This window comes from Salvia hispanica, chromosome 1, assembly GCF_029641045.1.
Source record: "Salvia hispanica isolate PSC_SH4W2 chromosome 1, Shi_PSC_v1, whole genome shotgun sequence".
Classification (NCBI taxonomy): domain Eukaryota; kingdom Viridiplantae; phylum Streptophyta; class Magnoliopsida; order Lamiales; family Lamiaceae; genus Salvia; species Salvia hispanica.
In genome coordinates, this window is record NC_142692.1 from 33014377 (window position 1) to 33038572 (window position 24196).

At 37.0% G+C, this 24196-nt stretch overlaps 4 protein-coding genes and 1 non-coding gene across 5 annotated transcripts; 3 read left to right on the forward strand and 2 right to left on the reverse strand.

Moving 5' to 3' along the window:
• Nucleotides 1-5172: 5172 nt before the first annotated feature.
• LOC125222235 (protein DETOXIFICATION 48-like) lies at nucleotides 5173-7288 on the forward strand. Its single transcript, XM_048124742.2, has 2 exons — nucleotides 5173-5591; nucleotides 5665-7288. Exons 1-2 carry the CDS (start codon nucleotides 5472-5474, stop codon nucleotides 7093-7095), a joined length of 1551 nt encoding a protein of 516 aa, XP_047980699.1. The 5' UTR covers nucleotides 5173-5471; the 3' UTR covers nucleotides 7096-7288.
• A 509-nt stretch (nucleotides 7289-7797) lies between these two features.
• Nucleotides 7798-7869, reverse strand: TRNAC-GCA (transfer RNA cysteine (anticodon GCA)). The gene has a single exon. It is a non-coding gene; the product is annotated as a tRNA-Cys (tRNA).
• Nucleotides 7870-10577: 2708 nt separating this feature from the next.
• LOC125222237 (putative beta-1,4-xylosyltransferase IRX9H) lies at nucleotides 10578-15516 on the forward strand. Its single transcript, XM_048124745.2, has 4 exons — nucleotides 10578-11645; nucleotides 13778-14027; nucleotides 14127-14344; nucleotides 15027-15516. Exons 1-3 carry the CDS (start codon nucleotides 10828-10830, stop codon nucleotides 14295-14297), a joined length of 1239 nt encoding a protein of 412 aa, XP_047980702.2. The 5' UTR covers nucleotides 10578-10827; the 3' UTR covers nucleotides 14298-14344; nucleotides 15027-15516.
• Nucleotides 15517-16383: 867 nt separating this feature from the next.
• Nucleotides 16384-18441, forward strand: LOC125222239 (ubiquitin-fold modifier-conjugating enzyme 1). The gene is made up of 3 exons (XM_048124747.2): nucleotides 16384-16796; nucleotides 16896-16957; nucleotides 18083-18441. The coding sequence occupies exons 1-3, from the start codon at nucleotides 16464-16466 to the stop codon at nucleotides 18228-18230; spliced, it is 543 nt and encodes a 180-aa protein (XP_047980704.2). The 5' UTR covers nucleotides 16384-16463; the 3' UTR covers nucleotides 18231-18441.
• A 265-nt stretch (nucleotides 18442-18706) lies between these two features.
• LOC125222233 (phosphoenolpyruvate carboxykinase (ATP) 1-like) lies at nucleotides 18707-23401 on the reverse strand. The gene is made up of 12 exons (XM_048124740.2): nucleotides 23094-23401; nucleotides 22535-22737; nucleotides 21801-21954; nucleotides 21614-21698; nucleotides 21021-21121; nucleotides 20643-20941; nucleotides 20086-20259; nucleotides 19941-20006; nucleotides 19690-19868; nucleotides 19447-19616; nucleotides 19126-19294; nucleotides 18707-19057 (listed from the first exon to the last, which is right to left on the reverse strand). Exons 1-12 carry the CDS (start codon nucleotides 23327-23329, stop codon nucleotides 18914-18916), a joined length of 1980 nt encoding a protein of 659 aa, XP_047980697.2. The 5' UTR covers nucleotides 23330-23401; the 3' UTR covers nucleotides 18707-18913.
• Nucleotides 23402-24196: the final 795 nt, after the last annotated feature.

The following is a 24196-nucleotide window of genomic DNA, read 5'->3' on the forward strand; positions in this document are numbered from 1 at the left end:
AATTTACACTCTCATCAACAGTAGAAATAAATTTAAAACTATTACCTCCACCGTCCCAAATATAATTAACATATTTCTTTACATATAAAAATTCAGAAATTGAGGTGTTAAAAATTAAACACAAGAAAATAAATCAATAAAGTAATTGAGAAGATAGAATTTTTGTAAAAAATACAAACGACTCCAAAATCTACGAAAGTAAAATGATTCTTACCAACAATGGGGAAACATATCAAATCCTAACAACTACCAAAAATAAATCAAATCCTAACAACTAGTATAACTATAAATCATAAAATAAGCTAAATATAGAAATTATAAATTATCAACTCACTCCCAAAATAAACTAAAAGTCTAGGTTCTTATCATCTTATTTATTAAATGTATGTGATATTGTTATTTTAATTGGCTTGAATTGGATCTTATTTATTAAATGTATGTGATATTGTTATTTTAATTGGCTTGAATTGGAATTGTCCAGCTTATATTTTGTTTCATCTATTCAAAAAGGCCTTGATATTGTTTTCATTGAAAACTTTAGCGTGAAATAACTTCTCAAGAAAAAACGTAACAAATAGAAGAGGGAAAATATTATGGTCGTCGTCTCGTCTCCCAATTTTATAAATTAACCAAAATAATGGTGAGTTTTTGTTTTTGTTTTTTTTTCACAACCACCTACTATAAAAATATTAGTACATGAAATTGTACCACATATATCAACCGAGAAATATTAGAGTAACTGTAAAAAAAATCGAATTTAATAGTAATTCATCAAAATGGATTTTGATATATTGAGGAACGAATAAAAATATAACCCAACTATTTATAGTTGGAAGAATAGGTTAAAGTATAAATGCCCAGTTAAGCCCAAAGATGCAGAAATATTCGTTGCACGATTCCATCCATCCAAATTAGTTGCAAATTCCAAAGAAGATATTATTTTGTACGATTTTAGGTACAGAAGAATATTCAACTGCCAAATCCGAATCTAGCTATTGCATAAATAATTGGGCTATATGTACTTGATTTGATGCAATCACGAGTAATTAAAAATTGATAAAGTTCTCCATGCTTCCACTTGAGAGCATCCCCATCGGTGCTCTTAACTAAGAGCACGGAAGTGGGCTCGGACCCACATTTACTACTTGTCCTTAGCTAAGAGCACAACACACACATCCGTGCTCTTAGCTAAGGACAAGCTCAAGGGTCCCACCATTCTATTATTCAATTTAAATAAAAACATTTCCACAATATTAAAATGCATTAAAAATATCCCAAATACTATTACAAATTACAAAATAATTAAAAATTACATAATTAAAATCCTAAAAATTAAAAATTACACTACTTGTTGCCGAATTTCGCCCAAATGTGATTGATTAGATCTTTTTGTAGCTCAGTGTGGGCTCTTGTATCGCGCATTGTGTGTCTTCTTTCCATCCTCTCGTTCACCGTCGTATGCACACCTCGGCGTGGGGGAGACCTCGCGGTTGAGCTCCCGGCTTCATCCTCGTCGTAAAAGTTAGCCGCCATCGGTCTTTCGTCAGCTATAATCATGTTGTGCAAGATAATACACGTGTACATGATGTCGGCGATATTCTTAATGTACCAAAGCCGAGAAGGGGACTTCACAATGTTGAATCGGCCTTGAAGGACACCAAAAGCTCTTTCGACGTCTTTCCGAGCAGACTTTTGACGCTGCGCAAAAAGAATCCGTCTTTGCTCTTGTGGATTGCTGAACGACTTCACAAAAGTCGACCACCTTGGGTAGATACCATCGACGAGATAGTAACCCATGTGGTATGCATTTCCGTTGACGGTGAAGTCGATCGCTGGTGCTACACCATTCAAAACATCATCGAAGAGTGGTGAAGAATATAACACGTTCAAGTCGTTGTTGGATCCGGCAACACCGAAATATGCATGCCAAATCCATAGGCGGTAGTCGGCGACCGCTTCAAGGATAAGCATTGGGCCGCCACCTTTGTGGCCGCTTAAGTGTTGCCCCCTCCAAGCAGTCGGACAATTCTTCCACTTCCAATGCATGCAGTCAATGCTGCCTAGCATACCGGAAAAACTGTGGACTGTTTCGTGAAGACGAAGCAACCGTTGACAATCGTCGGTGGTGGGTGCTCGAAGGAATTCTTCGCCGAAAGCAGAACGAACGTCGTCGCAAAAATTCTTGAGGCATAGGATTCCAGTTGACTCACCGACATGCAAATACTCGTCGAAGAGGTCAGCCGTTTGCCCAGTAGCAAGTTGTCGGATGGCACAAGTACACTTTTGCAACGCCGTGAGACTTTGCCGACCGGTTGCGTCTGCACCTTCTTGAAAATATTCAACGCGGGTGGACAATGTGTTGACAATACGCATAAACAATCGTTTTGACATGTGAAAACGGCGCCGAAAGTAATCTTGTGGATACCGCGGCTGGTCGGAAAAATAGTCGGCAAAGAGCCTTTCATGGGCTCCCTCTCGATCACGAGGGATGTAGCGACGTTTTGCTCTAGTTGGTTGAGGAGGAGGGGCGTTGGCGGCGACATAGGCGGCACGATATTGTTCATAATATTCTTGTTCTTCGCGCTCCGCTTACGCAATGAGATTGGTGATATCCATTTTTGAATTTTTTAGAGAGTTTGGGTGAGAGAGGAAGATGTAGATGATTTAGTATGAAAAAGTATGAATGAGAGATAATTTGATGTGAAAAGTGGATGATGAATGTGTATTTATAGATGATTTTGGGATTAACAAAAATTCACAAAAATCCAAAAAAAACGTCTATAAACGGCTCTATTTTTTTGGGAATCCAATTTTTTTTTTTATTTTTTGGTATTATTTTAAATTATTTATGAATTTTTTTTAAAAAATAATTAAAAGTCGAATTTGCCAACGGCTATGCCGTTGGCCAATAAGAAGACGCCACGTATGGCTGCTCAGCGGCACGGACGTGCTCTTAGCTAAGAGCAGCGCCGTGCCGCTGGCACGAACGGACAGCTCGCAGCGGCGGACGGACGAGCTCGTGCTCAGCGGCACGGACGGACGGACAACAAAACTCCACCGCTGCGGATGCTCTAATGTCCCAAAAAGCAATTTTATACACAGCCCACATTTTATTTACTTGAGAAAGTTTGACGCATCAATGACGAATCAAGGAGTTAAATATTGTGGAGTAGGAAAAAATGATAAATAGGAGTACTAGTATAATACCAAAAAATATTTTTTTCAAAATACATTACAATTTACATAATACAACTATCGTTTTATATTTTGCACGGACTTTTCAAAAGAAGAACATATTACAACAAAAAGCATATAAAAACTTATTTTTAGAAGTTTCGAACAAAATTATGAAATATATAACTCAATAAATTCCAGAAAATATAAATAGATAACCGCTAGAAATTTTTATTAAATTAATATTTAATATACATAAGATAAATAAACTCCAATGCTAAACCAAATTTTTTTATCTACCTCTCTACTAAATTATAACTGTCTCAATAAATTAGGTTCCAAAACTAAAAATTAACACTAGTATTATTAATCTAGCCATATGTACCAAAATACAAAAAAAACATGAATAAAAGAGTATGACTTAAAAAGTGGACTGGACTGCAGAATGATTGAAAAATATAGTCCGGTTTGATTTCAATAATAAAAAAATAACTACATATAATATAAGCCCAACAATATAAAAGTCCTGGTGGCCCATTAGAACTGATCTGCAGCAATTGTAAGGCAATATGGAGAAACAAAATAACGCTTGGGGTGGAGGTTGAGGCGCGACACTGAAGAGGTCGGAAGCCGTATTACAACGCTGGAGCCAACAGTATGGTCGGCCGACCCCCTCGACTCCTCCTAGATTCGACACTGGTTGAACAGAGTTTATTAATTATCCTTATGTAATGGCTTGTCTACTGTTTTAGTTAATGTTTTTTAACAAAAAAAAAAAAAAAAGCAGCTCTAAGCCTTCTTGAAAACATGAGTCAAAACACATAACTACATAGAAGCTATTTTACTTGTTGATAAGAACACTTTGTGCAATGTGTAGAATAAATTGAGGGTTTAATTAGTAGTCTGTGTTATGAAAGGTAACTGAAAAATTATACTACGTACCATGTTTATACTATCATTCTTGTCTTTCTAAATTTGTAGCCCACCACAAATTATACTACTACCATATTTATACTATGATTCTTATCTTTCTATATTTGTACTCCACCACATTCATAGATAGAGCCTCACTCTAAGAAATGTGAAGGAACTAGGTTGAAAAAAAAAAGTAGTGAAATGTAAGTCTTATTTTTATATTTTTATAGTAATAAAGTATAGGTGGGACTTATCTTACGTAGTCAAAATGAAATGAAATATGTAATGATAGACAACTCAAAATGACAAATTGAGATATTTAATGACACACAAAAGGAGTGTCAATCATGAAAAACTTCGTCACGCGGTATCTTATCCCATGCTAACAAAATCAAGAATAAAACTGGGGCTCCTCAAAAACGATTTGAGAATGCTGTGCCTCTCAAGTTGAGTAAATAGCCAAAAGTTGTTTGGCTCTCAAAATGCAGTTGCAGACAAGGTGAGTAGTGGTCGCATCACAATGAAATATAACATGCTGTTTTAGGACAAACACAGCCTTTTCCATGGCCACAAATATTAATGTCCCAAAATTACATGCTTGTTCCCAATAATTCCTTTTTTTCAAGAGATTGTTTCATTTTCTGAAATGAATTTTGCCTGCTACAAATTTCTTCTCATTTTTGTATATTTGGATAGATTTGATTGTATGCCTCACAATGGAGATAATCCTTTGGACCTTCATATCTATACTTTGTGAAATGTGTGTTCCCCTCTATCATGATTATTACACTATAAGTTGAAAGACAAAACTCAATAATATAGTAGTGTCACTTCATGACAACTAGGGGGAATTGAATCTAGTATTTCTTATCAATCAATTCATGCCTCCCAATTAATCATTGAAGACTTATTCGTACAACAATCCAATTGGAATTTCATAAAATTTTATATTTTTAATACAATAACTTTATACATTCAGTGCGTCCTCTCATTTATTTAGTTTAATCCAAAAACAAAGAAGTCATGACAGGCTGAATCAGAAAAGGGAAAATATTGCTCCCATATAGATATTTTTTCATGTGTATGATACAACTTTTTTTAATAAAATTCTTGCATGATTTCTAATAAATGTATGTTAGTACTTTGCACAAGCAAGAAATGTGGGGCCCAACCCCTCACTTCTCCCATGTATATATACACACCTTGAGTGATAGATTTCTCCTCATATATGTTATTTTTCCCATATTCTTCTCCCTATTGCCTTTTCACTTAACAATACAAAATCATAACTACCTCACTTGATCACTAGCTTTCCTCCCCAATTTCTTCCATCATTCTCTCCAAATCCAATTTCAATATATATGTACATACTAGAGTAAGCTATGTGCAACCTCAAACCAACTCCTCTTCCCTCCTACACGAATATCTCGAACCTTACCACAAGCACGATGGATCTTCACGAAGACGATCAAGAACTCCACAGATGGCCAACAGCATCAGAGGTTAGTTTCTTGACTTAGTATGCTACAATTGAACAACAAACAACATTGTTTGATCAATTTTTTTTGAAATTAGGTGATTGAAGAAATGAAAGCCATGGGGAAAATAGCGGGACCCACAATGGTGACAGGGCTGATTTTATACTTCAGAAGCATGATCTCAATGCTCTTCCTCGGCTACCTCGGCGACCTTGAGCTCGCCGGCGGTGCTCTCGCCGTCGCCATCGCCAACATCACCGGATACGCAGTCGTATCCGGATTGGCTATGGGGATGGAGCCTATTTGTGCCCAAGCATACGGCGCCGATCAAATGAAGCTCCTCGGCCTCACTCTCCACCGCACCGTGGCTCTCCTCCTCGCCGCCTCCGTCCCCATCGCCGCCGTGTGGCTCAACGTGAAGTACATCCTCCTCTGGTGCAACCAGGACGAGGAGATCTCCGCCGTCGCCGGGAATTTTGTGGCGTTCGCGATTCCCGATCTCTTCTTCCTAAGCTTCCTCCATCCTCTCCGGATTTTCATGAGATCGCAGGGGGTGACGGTGCCGGTGATGGCGCTGTCATTCCTCGCGATTCTCCTGCACATTCCGGCGAATTTTGTGCTGGTTAATTTTTTGAATCTCGGCGTCGCCGGAGTGGCGCTGGCGACGGCGATCACCGATTTTAACCTAGTTTTGTTCCTGTGCCTATTTCTGCGAATTTCGGGGGAATTCGATAGATCGTGGGTTAATCCGACGGCGGAGTGCCTGCGTGGCTGGTCGGCGCTGATCGGGCTGGCGGTGCCGGCGTGCGTGTCCGTGTGCTTGGAGTGGTGGTGGTACGAGCTCATGATCGTGCTCTGCGGGATGCTGCCGAACCCTAGGGCGACGCTCTCGTCGATGGGGATTCTGATGCAGACGACGTCGTTCATGTACGTCTTCCCCTCGGCTTTAAGCCTCGGCGTGGCGACGCGCGTTGGAAACGAGCTCGGCGCGGGGCGGCCGGCGCGTGCGCGCGTGGCGACGATCGCGGCGCTGATCTGCGCGGCGGCGATGGGGGCGGCGGCGGTGGTGTTCGCGACGGCGGTGAGGGAGAGGTGGGGGAGGCTGTTCACGGAGGACGGGGAGATATTGGAGCTGACGGCGGCGGCGCTGCCGATAGCGGGGCTGTGCGAGCTGGGGAACTGCCCGCAGACGGCGGCGGGAGGGGTTCTGCGGGGGAGCGCGCGGCCCGGGGTGGGGGCGAGGGTGAATCTGGGGTCGTTCTACCTGGTGGGGATGCCGGCGGCGTTTGTGATGGGGTTTGGGATGGGGATGGGGTTCAGGGGGCTGTGGATGGGGCTGCTGGCGGCGCAGGTCAGCTGCGCGGCGGCGATGGTGGCGGTGCTGTGGAGGACGGATTGGAGGGAGGAGATGGAGAGAGGGAGAGAAGTCCGAAAAAGGGATAATGTTTGTGATGATGGAGGTATTTATAGGATAGAGAATGAGACGTTGAAGCTTCAAAATCACCCTCTCATTCTTCTTGTGTGCTGATCATAAAATCATAATCATTGCTTTTCAATGATTCAATCTTCCAATTCGTCACCTTATTTATGGACATGTCACTATAAAACACAAACTTTAATAGGAGTATTATTTTTGTAATACACAATAATATAGTAGAATTTTTATTTATCATGTCATGACATGATCCATTGTATTGATGCAAAATCGGGTTACCTTTCAATGTTTATGTTTCTATTTGTATAATGTATTAGCATAATAATATCAGGATTATTATTATATTGACATGCCATTTGTACAAAAGATCAACCCATTTTAAGATGGAAATGTATAGTGTAAACGAATCAAACACTGTAATTTTTCTTCTTCTTATAATTATCACTTACTATGCTAGATAAAGAGTACAAATTGCTTAAAAATAACTGTCACTTTTATTTGTTCAATAGAAGATATACTTCAACACAAAATTGACGTCATTTTCCAATGAAAATAGCATAAAGAAAAAGGTTGTAACTAAAAATGTCCTTAGTATCTGATTTATTTTGACGTATTTATTTGTAAAGCAAAATTAAATCTATTTGCTAATTATTATAGAGTAAATCAGTAAACGTAATTTATAGTATCAAATTCAAAGCGAGACAAAAAAAAAAAATGGGAAAACGATACAACTACAAGGCTCCCAAAAGAGAATGTAAAATTAAAAAACCTTAAGAAATAAAATTTAAAAATTATAGGGCCCAACCGGGTTCGAACCGGTGACCTATTGATCTGCAGTCAATTGCTCTACCACTGAGCTATGGACCCATGATGTTCAATATGTGAATAATTAGTTATTATTAGTAAAATATTGGAAAAGAGTCGAATTTCCAAATTCATTCCTCTTTCGAATTTTGCTTTTACTAAGGCTAATTTCACTTCATATATATGGGTTGAATGATAGAGATTTGGGAAAAATGGATACGTATGCAATCATATATTGCTGCTGACTATATAGTTATGTAATCAAATATTTGAGGAGTAAGCAATTAAACTATGTGATAAGACTAATTCAAAGCATAAGGTTCATGGTCAAATATGCCAAAATATATGTTGCCCAATTATCATGGGCGCAGTGCCGTATTGCTTTTTAATAGGAGAAGATAATGATTATTTAGAATAGATAAAAAAAAAGGTCCCCTCTTTAGGGTTTTACTTCTAGAAATATATATTGGACCATTTTTTATTGGACGAGGATGGATTTGTGCTTGAGAATTGAGATATTTCTTAACTATGATTACGGTTGTTTGTATGAATTTACTTTCAAACTCCCAATAGCAGATTTAAAAAACATTACTTATGAAGTTTGATATAACGAAGAAGGTCAAAAAAGTGTGGTAGCTGGAGCTAATAATAAATGGCGGATGAAGAATGAAATTGAACCCCAACTCTTTAGCGTTAGGGCAGAGTTGCATGCTACATGGGGTTTTCGGCAGCTCCAATGCTGAATTTAATGAAGTTTTCCAACCTTATAGACCGACTTTAGAATTGATCAACTCCCGACTCTACCTAAATCCGCCATTGTGAGCTCAATATACTCCTAAGCTACTTTTAAGTGTCATGACCATGACGTACCAAAAAGTAAAATAAAATGGCGATATAAATGAAACGGATGATCCCAATAGTTATAGAAAAAAATAGATACGCCTAATACATCGAGAATTATAATTCAGGGCAAAATTGGTAGGAAAAAAATTAGAGCAAAATCAGAATTGCTCGGATTCTTCATTGCGTCCAAACCCCACCATTTTCTAGATCCGTCATTGTGTAGAACCAACTATTTGCTAGCACAGTTAAAGCAACAAGTAGTTATTCAACACAGTTTAGATCCGTCACAGGGTACGCCCCAACTATTCCTAGCACAGTTAGAGCAAGAAGTAGCTATTCAACACATAAACTGTGTTGTTGAGATGCGTAAAGAAGTGATTATCTCAAGAAAAAAAAATCTATAGTAAGACTTTATGTGCCTTAATTAGTGGCTTAGTCACTTCTACTTGCCTTTGAAGCAAGAAAGGAAGACAATAAATACTCATTTCTATAAAAAGTGTTTTTGACTTATCTCCAATTCATAACAGAAACACCAAACAATTCCAAACTAAGACAAAAGAAGAGTCAAGAGAGTTACCAACACAAAATAGTTGTTCTAGGAAGCCATAAACATCATGGAAGTTTGCTTCATTCAAAATGGGATGAGCTGATGATGATTGATCAGTCCACCTCCACTATAAGTACATGCCAAAGTCACACAGTAGGCAAGATTATGTTGAGACACAAGCAAGCTAGGAGAGAAGACTTTCTTGAAAGTAGAAAAAACTCAAAATGACTTCCACCTTTCATGTTTGAACACATTACCAAGTTCCTAACTATCATATCTAAAGCTATAGTAGCATTTGGCTGGAGTGAGACGACGCTAATTAAGTACAATGCTCTAGTTTGGAGGGATCGAGTTGTGAATTTCGTGAAAGAGATAGTCAAAAAACACAAGTATTAATAATGTTACTATATATGTGTATGTTGTAGTTGTAGTTGTAGTAGTAGAGTAGTAGTTTTACTTGAACGGCCAGAGAATGAATTTTGAAAGACGTCGTGCAAAGAATATATGCTGAAAACAACTGAAAGAACTCTTGGATTCCGCTCCTTCGATTTTCAACTTCTGAATCTGCCAGTGTAGAAAGGTGGAGCAGTTATCCAAATTCTAGAAGGTTTAATTTAGCCTCATATCCTGATTAAATTCATACATACCTGCTACAAAAAATTATAAATTTGGACAATTAAAAGAGTTTTTGGCACAAAAGATTTTTCAAGTCTACAAGGACAAATGGACAATAGTGGTACACAAATAAATCAATGGGCTTTGCATGGGCTTATGTAAGTCAGCAGTTAACTACCATGGACAATATCTATGGACTTTCGAAAACAAATGGGCTTATATAAGTCAAGTGTTAATTGCCATTACTAAAACAACTTGCTATTTTATTTTATTTACTCCATAGATATTTCATATATTCATAATTAAAAAATTTATTTAATTGTTTATTTTATTAAATAATTAAACTTTGCAATTCACTAAATCATTACTTTCACATTTCGTTATAAAAGTAATATATAAAGTGACAATTTTTTCTACAATTTTCTTTCACATTCTTAAAATCCACTAAATTTGACAATTAAGTATAAAATTTACAATTTTATTATCCTTTAAAATATTTGAAAGTGAAAGTTATTAATACTATGATACTGACGCGACACTATTATAAAGAAGCAACATAAAGGGTGCTCTAACTTAAATTAAATTTTATTATTTTAAATACAGGGAGTAATTCAATTTATGAGAGAATTACATTAAATTTTTATGGTAGGAAACCAAATTATTTTAAATGAAAAAATAATTGTTGGGGACATGACAGCGCACATTAGCTAAAGCGGTGCATGTTTTTTAAAGCAGAAACTGTAGCAGCATTCATTTATCATATTTTTCGTCTCCCTCCATTCCTCTGTTGCCTACACGCAAAATATTTTCCTCTGAAAATCAAGTTTCTCTCTCTAACTTCAATTAAAGCTGTTACTTTCCCTCTATTTTTCTTTCCATTTCAGCTCGGTTGCGTCTTAGGGTTTCCAATTCCGGCTAAGGAAGTGTTATTAAGCTGCATTTGATCCACCACTACTTTCTCATTGCATCGCAACTCCTATTCCTGCGCTGTTCTGGATGCGATTTGGACGGGATAAATGGCTTCGATTCGGAGAACTTTATCGCCGTATAACGATCGATCGCACCAGAACGGAGCCAATACTCCATTTTCGCCGCAATCGCCGTCGCAGAAGCAGTTTCCGCAAGGAAAAACGACTTTCTCTCCGGTTCGTAGATTCGTTGCCGGAGTCTTCTTCCGGAAGCACCAGACTCGGAAGAATTTTCAGTTTTCCTGGAATAAATCGCTTCTTCGGTGCTTCATGTGTTTCTTCTTAGGGTTTTTGCTCGGCATGGCGCCGTTCAATAGCGATTTTAGTGAATTACGGCAAGGGGATTTGAGGAAGAGCGATTTCTCGATCGAATGGAAGCCGGAGGTGGTGAGTGTTCAGAAGAGTGCGGGCGATTTAGCTTCTATTGAGAAGTTAAAGGAGAATGATCTGTTGGTCGGTGCTGTTGAATTAGGAGTGGTTGATAAAACGGATATGAAGAAGGTTTTGGATTTTGTGGCAGGCAAACAATTGATTGTGGTGAGTCCAACTTATAGCAGGGCTATTCAGGCATACTATTTGAATAGGTTAGGGCAGGTCTTGAGACTGGTCAAACCGCCAGTTTTGTGGATTGTGGTAGAGATGAACGAAGCATCCGTGGAGACTGCTGAGATGTTGAGGAATATGGGCATTATGTATAGACATTTGGTTTGTAAGAAAAATAATACAGATGTAAAGGATAGGGGTGTGCACCAGCGGAATACTGCACTTGAACATATAGAGAGGCATAGGCTCGACGGGTTGGTGTATTTTGCTGATGATGATAATATTTACTCGCTTGAGCTATTTGAGAGCATGAGAGAAATCAGGTTGGATATTATTACAAGCTGCATTTTTACCTGCTTTTCACAATTATATGGTCTTACCTGAAAATATCTGTTCTTTCCACTATAGGTAATCATAGTATAGGAATATGCTTATGAGGTTAATATCCACACACTCTTATACTGTATAAAAACGTACAAGAAGAGTCTGAACTCTAAAGTTTGATTTAGAGTTCAGCTATCTGAGAACATTTTTTTTGTTACAAAACAATGGCGCTTTAGGACGATTAAGCTATTACATAATGCAGTCTTCTTTACTATGCAACTTACTCATTGTTCTGACCTTTGTTTTGCATTCTCATAGTATTCTATGCTTTCTAGGCATATTATATAAATATATAAGGGGCTGTATTCTGTTTGTTATGATCCTTGACTCTGTTAATGTGAGTTTGAATGTGTAGGATCTAGTTGTGAACTGCAACTAAATATGTCGGTTGAAGTTCCTTTTATGCTGTTCCATGACCGATGTGTTTGGGCTGATCACTTTCTGATTATAAGTTTTAGTTAAATGAATGTGGTTCATTTCTTGAATTTGTGTAATTTTAGTTAAAATGTATAAAATCTAATCAATGATAGAACTGTACCTTTGCTTTGGAACAGTTAGGTTAGATGGTTTTCAACCAATTTTCATTTTCTTTTTGATAACTTATGGATCTCAGAAAACTTTGGATTGTGGCATAAGCAGTCACTTTAAATATTAATTTAGTTTTTATGCTGAAATTTGGAATGGGGAAACCAGTTACTTATCATCTCTTTCATCTTCATAGTCATGTCTTTCCCTGACTTTGCAGTTATTGGCTTAATGAGCAATATCTAAGACTATGTCACTCTCCTCGTGTATAAGCAATGAGGTTAAGTTTAGGACTGGGATAAACTGAATTGGAGTATATAGTTACTAGTACTACAGAAGCTCCTCTATTTAAGAGTGACCAAATCTATGTTTTGGTACCCAAATATTTTGTTGTAGTTTACCTATAATTATTTGGCAGATGAATATATTCATCCTAAGGTGATTGATTTCTCTTCTGCAATCACTTACTATTACGTTAGTTATTATATACGTATTGACAGTCTAATTCGCTTGCCTGGAAATGGTTATGCATGTTTTTATTTGCTAAGTAATTGAGAATTGGTTAACTCGAGCTATCAATACTGCCACTTCATGGTGTATCATAGCTTAGATAGTCTTGTCCCATTCCATTTGGAAGCAGATAAGCTTGAAGCAATAGTGGGTTAGGCTCAAATGTGAAAACAAGCCCTTCCAAAGTATGTGAAATATGAACGTGTACTTCCATACTTTGCTTCCTAGCTGTTAGTCCCTTTTCCTTTGTATTGTTTTAAAAGAAAAGTTCTGATATGTTTAAAAAACAATAAGTGTTTGTTTTAAGATAGTTTCCCCAAGGCTGAAGTGCGTTTAAAAGAAAAGTTCTGATATGTTTAAAAAACAATAAGTACTTGTTTTATGATATTTTCCCAGCAAGTAATGGGGTTGTTTTGACATCTTATAATGAGTTTGGTATCCACATGAAAAGATGTACTCCCTCCGTCCCGGATAATTCGTCTCAGTTTTCCATTTCGGTCCGTCCCACATAATTTGTCCCATTTCACTTTTACCATTTTTGGTAGTGGACCCCATATTCCACTAATACATTCCTACTCACATTTTATTATAAAACTAATATATAAAGGTAGGACCCACATTCCACTAACTTTCTCAACCCACTTGTCATTACAATTCTTAAAAACCGTGCCCGGTCAAAGTGACCCGAATTATCCGAGACGGAGGGAGTATCTGTTTCTTGATTGTTTGGAAATGTAAAATGATTGTTAAACAAAACTTACAAATAGATAACTTGAGCTAAGAAACAGAAAGTTTCCCTTTGGAATTAAAGACATATTGCCTATTGTTTTATTTTGTATTGTGTGTGCGTGTGGGTGTGTGGATTTCTGATTCTTTTTGTCTGACCATGGAAAACATGATAGCTGGTGTTAGATCTTATTGTCTGACCATGACCAAGCTTTGAATCTCACTATATATCAATCGATCTCTCTGCTATAGCATGAGAATGCTTTCTCTTCATTTCTTATAAACCATCTGTTGTCTTGGTTCTATTCAGTCGTTTTGGTACTTGGCCCGTTGGCATGCTGGCCCAAAGCAAAAATAAAGCAATACTGGAAGGCCCTGTCTGTAATGGAAGTCAAGTAATAGGATGGCACACAAATGAGAAGAGTAAAAGACTCCGGAGATTCCATGTGGATATGGCTGGTTTTGCCTTCAATAGTAGTATATTGTGGGATCCCAAGAGATGGCATCGACCAACTTCAGGTCCTATCAGGCAGTTAGACACAGTAAAAGAGGGTTTCCAAGTGAGTATCATTTCATTCATATGTGCTGTCATTTTTTAAATCATATCCTACTCAAACATAATTCAAATTCTATTTGGAAAATTTGTTACTTCTTTCCAGGAGACAACTTTCATAGAACAGATTGTGGAAGATGAGAGTCAGATGGAAGGTATTCCTCTAGGTTGTAACAGGATAATGAATTGGCACCTTCATCTAGAAGCGCATGAACTTGCTTATCCTAAGGGCTGGGTACTGCCGAAGAATCTTGATGTAGTTATTCCTTCCAAGTGATATAATTTGTTCCAATGGGATTACACGTCTCATGTTTGATCTTTGAGGTATGCTTTATGTCCTAAGATTATTTTGTTTTGGTCCATGACCATGAGATGTACTTTGATTCCCAAGCTTGTTTACATTTTTATCCATATGAGTTAATCTATAAATCCTAAGAAATGGTAAATGTACTTGATCTTTGCCAAAAAAGTCTGGTCATGCATGCATATGCCTAAGCTGCTAACTGATACTACTACTCTGTGCTGTTCAAATTGATTATTAATATTTGTATGCAATCGCTGTTTCCCACCTTCAAGAACCTAGGAAAAGTTTCCCTAGGATAAGTGGGTGGTTTTGGCTCGGGGAAAACTAATACTAACATGAACCAATCTCTCAGATATTTTATGGATACTAGCTAAAGGTACTGCATCTCTAGATTTTTAATGTGTAGTTTATGAGTATTTATTTGTAATGAAAAATCATAATTGTACAGCACTACTAGGATAATATTGGGACTATGTAACTACCAACAAATTTTTGAAACCTTGATGAATATGAAGAACACTATTGTTTTGGTTATAAAGTGTGTACGCTTTATTAGAACAAAGTATGCCAATGTTCTCACCGGTAGCTCGTTTCTTTCTTTTATAGTAACATAATTATTGAGTTATGGAAATCCTTCTGAACCACTAACATTAGTCTATCCTATAGTCTTCTGCTTGCTAACACTAGTTTATACTGTTGCAGGTGCATTATCTGTTGGAGGTGATTGCTGACTTGATGAAGCCAAATCAATTCGGCACGTCCCCATTTTAAAGCAGGAGACTTGCCCTCCAAAGGAGACTCGTAACGGGAACTGCAACAGCGCCTACTTCCATTTATAATTTTTTCTTACCTTTGAGAACTCTCTGCTGAAACAACACTCATTTTTGTGGTATAGCTTCTATACGTATTAAGAGGGCCTGTCGGGGGAGGATGCACGGTGTTGTGGGTGTGTGAAATAGGAGTTGGTGATTGCAGTAATATAGGAATAGCCTCACATGAGGTGACAGTTTCTTTGTCCATATTGTCTGTAGCCCTTTTTATGGTGTTTTAATACCAGTCATAGAGGAATTTTCGTTTTATTTATAGGAGAAGACTCAGTTTACCTTCAAGATAATAGATGAAAGCCATTTACCATATGATGAAATTACTTGTTACTCTCCATACCATCAATAAAATTGAGTCATTTCTTTTATTTTATTTTTTGTCTGTTACATATTTTATTACTTTTCATACTTTATACTTAATTTACTTATCTACTTGGTTTTTATCTTACTTTTTTCTTTTTTTATTTACATCACTAAATAGTTGTTCTTAATATTGGTGCTCAATTGATACACTTTAATTCACTAAATAGTTGTTCTTAATATTGGTGCTCAATTGATACACTTTAATTATACTGGGGCAAAGGAAGTGGCCACTTTTGCAGTTACACGAGTTTTAATATATAACTGATAAAATATAAGAAAAAAATAAACAAGAGAAAGTGAGTTTTAATATATAACTGATAAAATATAAGAAAAAAATAAACAAGAGAAAGTGAATAAAGAATTGTTAATGGAAAATAAGATTTATCTAAATTAAAAATTAAATTTATCTATTGACTAAAGTCTAGTTTTGATCCCTTACATTTTGTCCTAAAATTCCTTTTGATCTCATACATTAACCTTTTGGGTCCTAGCATATTATTTTGGTATATTTTTGGTCCCAAACAAGGTCACAAACTTAATATATGGGATCCGAAAAGAATTTTGTGGAAAATATGCCAGACCAAAATTAGACTTTAGTCCTAGATTATAATTAAGTTATTAAATTGATCAAACATTTTAACTATTAACTTTAACAGAAAATGGTTATTTTGAACCAAAATAATATGTTTGTGACCAAAATTTACCAAAATAATATGTTAGGAACCAAAAAGTCACGGAATGTATGAGATAAAAAAATAAATTTAGAATAAATATAAGGGAACAAATTGGACTTTAGTTATTTATCCATTTTATGAAAAGTACTAATATTAAATTAAGGTTAATTTTGTATAAAAGAAAAATAGAATAATTAATTGGTGAGGTGGAGAGTTCGTAAAATTGACGCAGAGTTAACCAACTCCCAACACTAGAATCAATTGAATCGTCGGAAATCATGGAGACTTGGGATCCGACAACGAAATCGACGCTGACGCAGATCCCACTGCTGTCGGTGAAGGCCGGGCCGCGCGACGGCGCCGCGTGGACGCAGCGGCTGAAGGAGGAGTACAAGGCGCTGATCGCGTACACCGCCATGAACAAATCCAAGGACAACGACTGGTTCAGGATCTCCGCCGCCAACCCGGAGGGCACCCGCTGGACCGGCAAGTGCTGGTACATCCACAATTTGCTCAAATACGAGTTCGATTTGCAATTCGATATTCCCGTTACTTATCCCGCCACCGCCCCTGAACTCGAATTGCCCCAACTCGACGGCAAAACCCAAAAGGTTTCATTTTTACTTATGCCTTTGTTTAGTGTGTGTTTGGGTGCGTGTTTCTCTCTCTTCCTATTTTTTGTTGATTTTGTTGCTTTGTGCGTTGTGTAGATGTATAGAGGAGGGAAGATATGCCTGACAGTGCATTTCAAGCCGCTGTGGGCTAAAAATTGGTAAATTTTCTATTTTGTTTTAATTCAATTTCTTGTTTTATTCTGAGTTTCTTGTGAATGGTGATGACTGATGAGTGAGATAACTGTTATGCTGTTTGCATGGTCTTGTTTGGTCTACAAAACATGTTCTTATGAAATGGAAATTATGGAAAACTTGATTGGGAGTGCTTCAAATGTGGTTTAGTTTGAGTTTTCTTGCGAATTGTAATGAGTCAGATAACTTTTTAATGGAAATTATGGAAAACTTGATTAGGAGTGATTTAAATGTGTTCTAACCTGTGAATGAGATAACTATTGATACTGTTTGTAAGGTCTTGTTTGGTCTATGAAACGTGTTTTTTTATGGAAATTATGTGAAACTTGATTGGGAGTGCATCAAATGTGGATGTGTATTATCATCATAGATTTCTGATTATAAACGAACTGTGAAATTTCCAGTTTGATACTTATTGTAAAGCTTTTTCCCGTTGATACTGTGATGCCTCATATGTTAAGGCTCCTAACGATGGTTATAACTTTCTGAGAGGACTGAAGCATATTAGATGGCTTAAGGGGAGAGGATTAAAGGTGTTACTAAGATGATTATGGGAATAGATACGGATTTAGTTGTTGGATATCCATTCAGCTCTGGTATTATGGCGGTATGCTAGTGAAAAGGTTTACAAAGTTCCAACTCTATTGATGTATCATATATGGAAAGCCAATTAGCCAAGTCATTAGCAATGATGTCATTGCAATTTTTTATCCACAATGTTATACGTATGTTTCACAATTTAATCACCAACTAGCTTTTATGTCAGTCTCTTTTACGCAGAGGAATATCCAATGCTCAATCCAACCCCCAATCTCAATTCTGATAACTATTGTTCATTGAACATTGGTTTCTGTCTAGTGAATGCTCTTATACTGACCCACAAGCTCAACCATCGATGAAAATTGGTTTCTGCTGAAAATATTTTTGAACCACTAGACTGAAACTTTTGCTGGTAGTTTCTTTTTAGTTATTTCTTTGTTTTTCGCTTTCCAACGAAGACATACTTCAATGTTTGTCTTGATCAGTTCAATTTGTACACAGACTGTGAGTGGCTATTCTGACTCCACTTTGTTTTTGTTCGAATTTCCCAGTCCTAGGTTTGGCATAGCACATGCGCTTTGCTTGGGCCTTGCACCATGGCTTGCTGCAGAGATTCCTATTCTTGTTGATTCTGGAATGGTCAAGCACAAAGATGATACGGCCGCATCCAGTGAGTCCTCTGATGTGAAGGCTGTTTGAGTGCTAACTAATCAATCGTTAACGAATTATACAGCCTAGTAGGAACATAACTTTATGAGAATTCAAATCGTAGAGTGTCTGGTTTTTGTCCGGGATATTTAAACCTCTTGAAATGGATGTTTTTGACTTATTTCGTTGTTGCTTATTCCATGCTGAGTTTAAACTCTACACAGAATCTAATAATTTGTAATACATGTTACTGAGTCTTCAATCCATTTTTCTGGTATTTATTGCTCTGTTGAGAGTCGTGTGATTGCATGATTATGGATCTAATTATTGGAAATGACCCTAAAACTGCTAATTTGTAGCACATGTTCCTGATTTATTGGTCTCTGACTAATGTTTAAGGTATGGAGCAATCCATAATTTGACCAAATTTCATGTTTTTATAGTAATTTTCCCATTTTAAAGGTTTGTATTCATTGCATCATTTGTTACGTTATCAGCAAATTAAAATCATATAAATGGATACATATTCTAAATAACTGTGCTATAGTTTTTGTAAACATCTCCATCATTTTGGGAGCTTTTTGTAAGAAGGAAAAATACACTAATCAATCCCAACTTGCATAAAAGAAAGAAAAGTCTAATAAAATGGATGAATTTTATTAAAAGCTTCCTAGTACTACAAAAAATGGTGCTTGTGCAAATCTTGTAGTGAGTAAACACAAGAATGAATCTTGTTAGAAATTAGGCCCAGCTGCCAAAATCTCCTCAGTCAGTTTGTTGTCTGCTCCAATCTTGTAATTCACAAACCCTTCAAAATTCTTCTTGAACAGACCTCCCAACTTGAGCAATGTCTCCTTGTATGCCTTCTTATCACTCCACTGCAAAACCACACATACATTAATCTCATCACAACTTACCTCCCTCTCTATCTCTCTCAACGACGTACCGTGTTAACCGGATCAAGGATTTCCGAAGGCACTCCCTCAACCTGAGTTGGGATTTCAAACCCGAACACATCTGTCTTCGTGAAGTTTGCTCTTAGGAGGGCACCCGAGTGTATGCTGTTAATCATCTTCCTCGTGTAAGCCAGCTTGAGCCGGCTTCCTGACCCGTAGCTGCACGTGCAGTTCTAACGTTATGCATCATTATCAACGATAAGCAGAAAAATATAATTTCTTATAGTCGAAAAATAACTTCATCTAGCAATTAGTCTTCATTCGCGTAGATTTACTAAGGGCTAAAGATAATTTCAAAAAAAGCCTCGTACCTTCCGCCCGACCACCCAGTGTTGACAAGCCAGCCAGTCGCCCCGTGCTTCTTCATCTTCTCGGCCAACATTGCCGCGTACTTGGTCGGGTGAAGCATGATGAACGCTGCCCCGAAGCATGCTGAGAATGTGGCTGTAGGCTCCTTTATACCATCCTCTGTTCCAGCCACCTGCATTATTCTCCCCAAATTCATACTACCACCCTTTTACACATCGATCCGAAAAATGTAATGCCAAACTCACCAGAGCCGTATAACCACTGATGAAGTGATACATCGTCTGCGACATGCTCAGCTTGCTCACCGGTGGGAGCACACCAAATGCGTCACACGCCAAAAGAATCACGTTCTTGGGGTGAGGCCCCACGCACGGGATCATGGCATTAGGTATGTATTCTATGGGGTATGCTGCTCTAGTGTTTTCTGCAAAGCAATAAAATTTAATAGTTATGGTTTGAATACATCCATGTATATCATATTCACATGATTATTTACCTGTAACAGATTTATCTGAATAGTCAACCTCTCTAGTGTGCTCCTCAAACACAACATTCTCCAGCACTGCATAACACCATCAAGGAATCTACTTCAACATCTCAAAAATGTAAAATAAAACTTTAAAACAACCAACTTTTCTGACCAGTTCCAAACTTGATTGCATTCCAAATATCAGGCTCTTTCTCTCTGGACAAGTCAATGCACTTTGCATAGCAACCACCCTCTATGTTCGACACACCATCCTCGCTCCAGCAATGCTCGTCGTCTCCTATCAAGAACCTGTTGTGGTCCGTTGAAAGAGTCGTCTTCCCAGTCCCTAAAACATGAAAACATACACACAATCAGCTTATTGGTAGATATACACATGGCTAATTGCATGTAAAATCACGAAGTTTCAGAATTCGCAATCGTCCCATGATTTTTTTTTCTCTAGATAAATGCGCGCATACATGTAAATTTTGGTAACGTTGATGAATAGTGACAAAAACATATATTAATGTGATATCATAGATTACTAAATGACATCGTTTCGAGGCTAAGAAACTAAAAAAATAGTATAAAATAAAATAAAGGATTAATTGCTTGTAAATAAAAAAGTATGGTCAAGCCTGATATAAATTTGCTCAGACGGACAATTGAAATTTGATAAAACTTGGTGATTTGTCATTCAATTTGAACCCAATAATGCACGTACTATACCTGATAACCCGAAGAACAGGGCTACGTCTCCGTCTTTCCCCATATTACAGCCCGAATGCAGGGAGAGGATATGGCGCTTCGGCATCAGATAATGCATGAGACTAAAGAGGCCTTTCTTCATCTCCCCAGCATACTGAGTGCCAAGAATCACCATCTCCTTCCTAGACAGATTGATGTCGATGCTGGTCGATGAAGTCATGTAGTGCGTGTAGCGGTTGCATGGGAACTGGCCCGCGTTGTAGATGGTGAAGTCGGGGGTCCCGAAGGTGTCTAGCTCATCGGGAGTCGGCCGGATGCACCTGAGTTTTTTTATCACAAGGTAAGTGAGTGAATTTTGTTGGTTTGGTAAAAGTTTGAATTGAGTTATGATTTGGTTACATGTTGTGCATGAAGAGTGAGTGATAGGCTCTTGCTGAGACGATTCGGACTTTGATGCGATTTTTTGGATCCCAGTTCAGGAATTGATCGTTCACGAACACCTCAACAAATATTCAAATTTACTTCAACAAATCCATATCAATTTCTTATAAGGTATAAACATCAGATCAAAAAATTTGATAAGTATAAGAGGTAATTACGGGTTTTAATCTATGCAAAACTAGATTTAAATAGAGAAACTCAAAACAATATCATGCGTAGGACATTTTTAGGTCATTGTTGGTCTATATTTAGGTCATTCTTACAAAGGATGACCTAAAATGATACATTAAACCCAAATCTTATAATATGACATAAAACTGCTTATTTATGATCTTCCGTGTTTTTGGTTAATTATTGACTATTAGATCATCTAATCCTAAGCCCAAGATTTGGGCTGCATGCATTCTTATTTTGATAATCTCCTTTGTAATTACTACTAGTATATTAATTCTATCTCAATTTTTTTACTTATAAATCCATTTGTATCAATCTAATCAATTATTTTACTTTGTTGGTTACAAAACACTAATATAAAAATGAGTTTGTTGTACCTTTTCCAAAGAGCATAAGTAATCCACAGCTCTTTCTCTATTAACCAAGAAACTGTGCTCATCCATCTCAATATTGGGTGAACCCCTATAACATAAAAATGATTTGCCAATAATATATATAAATCAAACCTAAAAAAATCATTTATTTCCAAATAAAAGATAGCAAATAAATAAATAGAAGACTTACTTTCCCCACCAAAGATCTTGAACCGTAGTTTCATCTTTCACAATACGTTTATCTCTTGGTGAACGCCCAGTCTTGGCTCCCGACAAAGTCGCTAAAGCTCCACTTGATGTGATGAAAGATCCCTTTTCAAACTTTATAGCTTGCTCATAAAGTTCTAATTAATCATGTATATCTTGGTTAGTTTTGAGCTAATTGTCAAATAATTGCTAAAATGGATCGATTGATTCTCTCTCAATTGGTTGGATCGTAGATACGATGATTTACTATGCATATTGCATACCAAGTCTTTGGTACAACTCAATAATGAAGTTTTTCTCGCTTCTAACATAGTGGGCCGGGCAATTAGCTCAGTAGAAGAGCGTGCCGAGTCCATTTGTATGCAATAAATATACTGTAGCAAGTATGGCTTTGTGATAAATATCTTATTCTGATGTAAATCAAGGTTTAGGTTTAGTCTTCATCGTCGACCGGTCCTTCCGTGCAATTTAGTGATAAAAAATAATTTAAGTCAATTCACTATTTAGTGAGTCTTCTTTTGTCAATTTATTTTATCAAGATTTAGTCTTCGGATCAATTTCGAAGAGCTGTGCTTGCCAATTCTCATCTGTGTTATATAATATGGATTAATAAAAATAATCTAAGCTAATTCAGTATGATTAATTTTGAATTTATTTGATCATCTCCAAATTTAATTATAAGTTTTGTTAATTTAGAGGAATATTTATTTAAATTACCGGCAGGGGAGAGATTGTATAGGATGTGAGTGGACTTGAGAGCGCTGTCGCTAATATTCAAGTTTGTGGGGACCACGTGGTGGTGGCTGTGGTGCTTCGGATGCGCCACCGCCGCCTGCGGTGTCTCTACCTTTTTCGTCGCCGATGGGTCTCCCTTCACCACCTTCGGCCCCGTCTCCCGCGTCAGCGACGCCAACGACGCGCTTCAATTCATAAATCACCCCAAAATAAATCACATTATAATAAACTGATCATAAACCCACTAAAAAACTACTTTATTGGTATATATCAGCCACTCACTCTTTTAAAAGAGTGGTTATTCACAAATATTTGGATGAGACATAATCATTAGTAAGTCGACGTCGGATAAGAATGAGATTTTCAACACTTTGATATATCATCCCCAAATAAATAACATCATAATAAACATATCACAAAAATAAAACTACTTTTTGTAGAAATGGATACCGGAGATGTTATCCTAGATAAGACCGAATATTATCAAGTCGATATGGGATAAGATTTGGATTTTCAAGAATGTTAAAATTGGATCGCGCACCTGATCGACTGCAGCTGCTGTTTTTGGCGGTCGTCGTCAGAGAAAGCGGCGGCGGCAGAGGCCTTGGGGGTGGTCGGGACGGACGACTTCTTCTTCTGAAGCGAATGCAATTCATCGAGCGTACAAGCCTTCACTGGTGGCCCGCTGTCGTCGTGGCAGATCTCGTCGCTCTTCTTCGTCTGGATCTTCGGCAAGGTGTTGCCGTTGCCGTTGCCTTTGCCGCCATTTGTCGCCATTGATTCGAAGGAATTTGAAGGTAGAAGAGTGGTTTTTGAGTGAAAGCATGCAAATAATTTTTGAGATGTAAAGCCAGAATTTTATAAATAAAAAAACAAATGAGTCAAAGTTAGTTAGTATGTGAGATTTTCACTCTTTATAGTTTTGCAAATGCTGTTTGAGCATATGACCGCGTCCAATTTGTTATCAAAATTAATGATAGATCAAAATTATGTAAGAATAAATCAACCCCGTCCATAAACTATCAACTAAAAATGGAAAACTAAAAAAATTAGTGTGTGCGCTGTGCCAGTGTGCCCTATTTCGTATAACTGGTCCTAATAACAATTATAAAATGGAAGGAAATTTGTCGGAATTATCACAAGTTATGGTCAAATTATGATTATGGTTCATATACGTTGACTTACATTTTTTTTGACATAACATATTGAGGGTTATAGTGATTCATATGGTTGATATTAATTTTGATTTCAAATATATGAAATGACTAATTTAATTTAAATATAAATTCAAAGCATCAATTCAATTTTAATTTAAGTGATTTTAAACTTAAAATAAAAACTAGTAATTTATTTTACTACTATAATTTTTAATATTAGATGTTTTACCAATATAAAAAAGTGATAGGAATTTTATTTTATTAGATAATAGTAGAAAAAAAAGCTTTGTATATCTTAATATAGAATCAATGGAGTTTATTTTATTTGTAGCCATATTAATTAATATGTAACATATATAAAATGATGTTAAGGAAGTATTTCTTCGAATTTTGTCTTTGTGAAATTTTAGATTCAAGTTACAAACAAGAGAGTAAATATCTTTCTCCATACTTAAATATTTTTTGTGAAATTTTAGATCCAGCGACG